At 35.2% G+C, this 6,000-nt stretch overlaps 1 protein-coding gene across 2 annotated transcripts in view; it reads left to right on the forward strand.

Moving 5' to 3' along the window:
• Positions 1–6,000, forward strand: part of LOC100742762 (2-oxoglutarate-dependent dioxygenase htyE) — a 37,047-nt gene that overhangs the window by 9,726 nt on the left and 21,321 nt on the right. The window contains exon 1 of one of the 2 annotated variants that reach the window (XM_024369848.1): positions 3,397–3,433. The exons of the other annotated variant lie outside the window; for it this stretch is intronic. Within the exon in view, the coding sequence (XP_024225616.1) occupies positions 3,412–3,433 (22 nt within the window). The 5' untranslated portion in view covers positions 3,397–3,411. Of the gene's footprint in view, positions 1–3,396; positions 3,434–6,000 lie in introns of those variants that run through there. 2 annotated transcript variants of the gene reach the window in all.

Genomic DNA, 6,000 nt, shown 5'->3' on the forward strand with positions numbered 1-6,000 from the left:
TAGCTATTCTTTTCACTATATCACATTCTTGCTTTGGAAGTGATACGATTTAAACCATCAATTTTGACATTCAATTGAAATATGCTAACGTACATTCTCATAACGATATTTAATGTCATAGTAATATTTCTCTAGTAGGTAGAAAAGCGTTTTCTTCGAGGTTATTCGAGACTCAGTATCTCACTTTTATAACAAAGGGGCAATATTATCGGCAAATTTTGTTTGTTTTTAATTCCAATAAACAAATTGATGATTAAGCTAAAAATTTCTCATGATGATGTTTCTCTAGCAAGTAGGGAAACATATTTTTCGAGATTTATCACTTTTATAATAAAAATCCGATATTATCGTTAAATATCGTAACATTCGTGCCTAATAAATTTTGTTTGCTTTCAATCTTAATAAACAAATGGATCGTTAAAGTAAACAGAAATCGAGCACTTAACATTCTGTTAACAGAATGTCCAAACAATTTATGGCTTGCGTAACTGCGATATTACTAACGTGTCTGTCTTTACGAGACAACAATACACACTAAAAACAATGGAAACCGCAATAAGGAATTATGATCTCATAAAGAGAGGGAAAAAACCGTATCATTGAAATACCACAGACGGTACTAAAGGAAACTTAACATTCGTAACAGTTGTATCTTGAGACGCTTTTATCTTGACATGCACCATAAAAACGGTAATACATCATTTAGAAATACATATTTCAACGAATGTTGGCAAAATGCAGGGTTTCAATTTTGAATTTTAACTCCGATAAACAAGTCTGCATTCCGTCTGATTTATAGACAGATCGTCGCTCGTACCATTTGCTGATTGTCAGAATTATATTGTCAATCTATTTATATTACTATGTTAAGTAACATTTTCGGTTAGAGAGTTTCGTTAGAATTAGTCGACTGAAATTTATTTCTCCAGTTTACATAAGAGTACGAAAAGAGTTTTATTCTTATTCTAGTATTATGAACGTAGTTATGTATTATTCTTGTTACGTGTTCTCTGCCAAAAGTCGAAAAATCATACAAAATTTCATAAAATTGAAAATGACGTTACTCTGATTTTCTTGGCTCATATTGTGTATATTGTACAACTACGGCATTACAGTGACGTCATTGAAATCCTGGCCGTTCGTGCAGCCGGTAGCCGATATACCAAAAACACGTGTTACGAAATAGAATGGTAGGATGTGCGTTTATTAAATCGGTAAATGAATCCAACAGTACAGTATATCAGGACAGTAAATGCTAGATAGAAGAATTATACGTATATAATTAATGTATATGTATTCGATGCATTCTACTTTTTCATGTTAATCGAACAACAATTGCAGTTACCTAATTATCGTTTAAGCGATTAATAAATGTATTACGCATAGTTGTGCAATTCTTTGTAACATTGAATCGTACGTGCCCAGTTTTCCTTAAAAAATATATCACATTGTACGAAATTGACGTTATAGAAAGTAGAACTGCTTAAAAAAAAACTTTCTCTTATCATTGGCACTATTTATATTAATTTAAACGGTTCGACCTAATTTCTTCAATGTCCAAATTATAATTTTTCTTATGATATGAAAGAAGGAAGGAAAAAAGATATTCATTCAAAAAAAGATTATTCGAACATTTAATAAAGTAAAGTATCGTTTAATTTCTCATAAATTTAAATTCAATGTGTTTAAGCGAGCGTCGGTTCAGCACCTATAATTAACTAGAAATCGGCAAGATGGCTGACCGCGACTCATCCAAGAAAACGGTTGTTCTAAAAAAGTATTGGTTGCATAGCTGGCGTCATGTTCCCTAGGTACAGGCAGCGTAACGGTAGTGTTCCGAAGGAACGATGAAATCAAAATTTCATCCACGCAATATCGCGTTCGATTGAATTGTGAAATGCAGTTGGCAAGTAATCGCAAAAATGTGTTATCCATGTTGTAGGCTGGCACCGAGTTCTGGCTTATTTGTATGCGGCTGAAACTTTAGCGAATGAATGATGTAGATCGCAATCATTAATTTCACTTTCATCCTTGCGACCATGCGCTTTAGCTGTAACAGATATCCGTGTTACCTGAAAGCTAGATCGGCGTGGTTATCACAATTCAGTTGAAAGCGATTACTGTGTCCTATTCTGCTACTATTCACTCTTTGTTACATTATACGTTACAGATTTCACTATCCATTCCATCGTGTCTAATAGAAGAAAATTAATTTCTATATCTATTTTTGATTACCTTTTAACCAGTTAACTGCGTTCGACGTGTATACACGCAAATCCAAAACCTTATTTCGGTGCGGTTGACGTGTATACTCGTAATTGCTTGATTTTAACTACGCGCCACGTAAGGGATTTTTGAAACGAAACTCCGCAGGTAACAGGTTAATCGTAATGTTCTACAAGTAATTATACAATTTACTGTCTCTCTTCAATTTGGCTGTTTGACTCCGATATCGTTTTACGAAATCAGGAGACATTCAGAATTTACTATCTTTTTATTTACATTTACAAAATAAGATTCGTTTATCCATTAATCGTCAAATTTATATATTATATATAAATTTTTGTTGTATGCACGTAATAAATTCTTTTTTGTTCGGTTTACGTTTAATAGAATTCATAATTATGCAGAATTCCCTTGATTCCAATGTGAGTCGTTGCGTGTTAAACAGTTCCACATCTATATGTAAATAGAGTCTCGTTTCAAACAGGAAACCTACAGTTTTTCCTCCACCTAATATGTATCACTTTTCTCAATTGCTATATTATTTTCGAAACAGTTTATGCTAAAGTTGCTGTAACGGCGTAACGGTCATTTTACATGATAGGTTTGTAAAAGCTTCGAAAGAAAGTAAAGTAAAAAGGACACGAAGAAGAAAAATACGACGGAACGAGATTTCACATTCAGGAGAACGCGTCGAAAAGGTGAAGCTGTCAGTCGACGTTACACAGCGCTCAAGGCACACATAGTTTGTTTTCACACGGTAGTCGTATGTACCGTTATCGTCTGTCGCGATCGCATTTTATCGTTGCCATTCCATCGAAACTATTTTTTCCTCTTAATATTCAACCGTTCGCCGTTGTGCAACGATCGAGTCTTCGGATAAAATCGAACGTTGAATCGATTCGATAGATTCCGTTTGGTAACGGATGAGAACAAACGCAGATAGTGAATATTTCGTACATGTACTGCAAAAGAGTCACAACTTTGAATAATTCAATCCTGTGTTAGAAGTACATTAAAGCCTTTACAGAGGCCACGGATGGATAAGTGCAAAAAATATTTGATCATTGCCTTTGATATGTTTAATATAAATAATGTTTTTATAAATTTATGAATAATTCCTTTTTTCACCATGGAATAGAGACAAGCTTTTCGATGGGAACGATTGCGTAACTTAGCTGCGCCACCATGTGTTTTGATCAGGAAACACGTAAGCATTTCGCACTAGTTCCAAGAACTTATCGAATGTTTTATAAATCGATGTACACTCCGGTAACAACTTTTATCTATTGCACGTTACTGTCGGAGGCCTCGATCACTTCCGCATAGGTTGATAGTCATTGTGAATGCGCAGTAGAATTTCATAAAATAAATTGCAAATTGAATATTAATCCGTATTAGCGGAAACGCATTCACAGGTGTTGCGGTTGCATTACTGGTAATAATCCTACGTAGTTAAATACGAGCATAAAATGTAGAATTCCCAACATATTGCTCATGTGAGCTTGTAACAAGGACATTGTCATAAAATATATCATGCTGCATTATAAAAGTTTATAATTTTTCGATTTAATTGCACTACAGTTACTTAATAATAGTTAATTGATTTAAGCTACATAAGTTGATAACATCAGTATGATATTTCAACTCCATAAAGCGATATCGAAGTTATCAGAATCCCAACTTGAAATTTTAATGTACATTCCAGTAATATCAATAAGATAACGAATAGTTCTACGATCGTTCGAATTAAGTTTCATGGCGTTCTCGTTCGATCTATTGATCGAGTATCGATTTAAGATAGTTTCTAGGATGCACACACATGACCAGGAGAAAATTTTCGCTAGTTTCTCCTGGTACCGGCAGTCTCGCCGATACTTTCGCCCAGTAAAACGAATCGAATATACCGTTACCGAGTCCATACATAGCCATTTAATATCTCGTTTACCACTATTCAAAAGAATAATCGTCTGGACAGATAAAAACAACTTCGCAGTCTACCTGACTGATAGGACTCGTTTTCGCTGCAACGTTCAGTTTGAACGTCATCGCTGATACGCATGCTCGATATATCGCAGAATGTCTGCCCGCGATACATATTTTTTACGTTGACTTCTGTGAACACTGTGATAAAGTACGATGCTAAGTTGACGATATTTATCGAAACTGCAACTTTATGGAACAGACAATGCGATATAACATAGTTTCTTTTGTCCCAGAACTATGAATGTGTAAATTTGTTTGATAAAAAACAATGGGTAATTTAAAAAAATTATGCAGTTTAGTGACCTTTCCTAATCTTAACTATTTCACTCGTGTTTCGTTTTACGAACTAAGGGAAAATTTTAAAATATGACGCTTTCGTAATAAAATACAAAGTACGCTAGTCTCTTGACTGATTTTCTGTTTTACCGACAAAACAAAACAAAGCTTGCCGAGAAAAAGAACTGCTATCAACTAATCAAAATTAAACAAAAATTACTAAACTAAATTAAGGCGTGGTTGCCTTTAAATTTTCGTAGAATATAGAATATCTATCGCTTTCGAAACACAAAGCAAGAAGTCTGTGAGGAAAGATATCGCGCGTTTGTATCGTTGTAAAATCAATCAGCCAGTAAATAGGATTGCAAGATATCATCTGACGATATCGTCTGCAACAAATCGTCACAATGAAATCGAACTGTCGGACAATAGATTTTCCACTCGCTCTGTAAATTTACCTACGCCTTGTCGATAAATCAACGTTTCACAGTCGCGAAAGAATGGTAATTTATACTAGAAGGTTCGCGTAACGACCATTTCGACAATGTCTCTTTCCGCGCTTGGTACCAACCGGTCACGTTTCGTCCGTGTTTTCACGTGAACAACGAATGTAACGGCGCCTCTCGAGACAGGAGTGCGGAATCGTCACGATGAAAAATCGCAAGTAGATGTTTGCAATAGATTTCCGACGGTTGATTTACTGTACGATCACGCGCGATCAGAAGCTAAGAGGGGAAGAAGGGGAACGATTTACGACAAGCATGTGACGAAAGACCTTCGCTATCGACAGCGTGCTAATATTCGCGGAAACATTGCCATTCAACAGTTTCGAGCGAATTTCCTCAGCATCGCTAATTCGATACACTGGGCTTAGTCATGCTGTTTCCACGCTTGCTTTCCGGATTAGGATCGTGTTTGTTGTCGGAAACTCCCTGTTGTATTGTATTTTATGCTAATCGCTCGGTCATACACGATTTCACACATAATCACAAATTAACCACTCGTTTTCGTTAGTCTTGAAGGTCGTATACATAGTTAAGTACTGTTAATTGTGGGAGAAGAATTTTTCCCTCTGTAATAGCAGATTTTCATAGGTCGTTTTGTAATTTGTCCGATTGTTTTCATTGAAAGTTACGTTTAAAAAATGGAATTGAAAGATTAATTGGAAATTGAACCGAGTCAGTTTACTTTTAATTCGTTGTTCTCGCTTATTAAATTTGTTATTTTCAGTTGGAACTGGATAAGAATGTTTACCTAACGTTCAATTCAGGTTAAGTGAATTAATCAGAAGGATTATTTTGTAATAAACGAAGCTACTTATTAAAGCGTATTACAAAATGATTTGAGAATGTTCGCAAGTCGCTGATATCGAAAAGTGAAAATTTCGCAGCTACGGTCCCTTAACTCCGCCAACTCTCGATGTTGCATAAGAAATGAGTCATGAACGTGTTTAAAAAAAAAATATGAGGAAGCAAGAAATCGAAAATTATCGGCCAAGTATCACCCTTTCCCCCC

The sequence above is a fragment of the Bombus impatiens genome, unplaced genomic scaffold, assembly GCF_000188095.3.
Source record: "Bombus impatiens unplaced genomic scaffold, BIMP_2.2 scf_0645, whole genome shotgun sequence".
Classification (NCBI taxonomy): domain Eukaryota; kingdom Metazoa; phylum Arthropoda; class Insecta; order Hymenoptera; family Apidae; genus Bombus; species Bombus impatiens.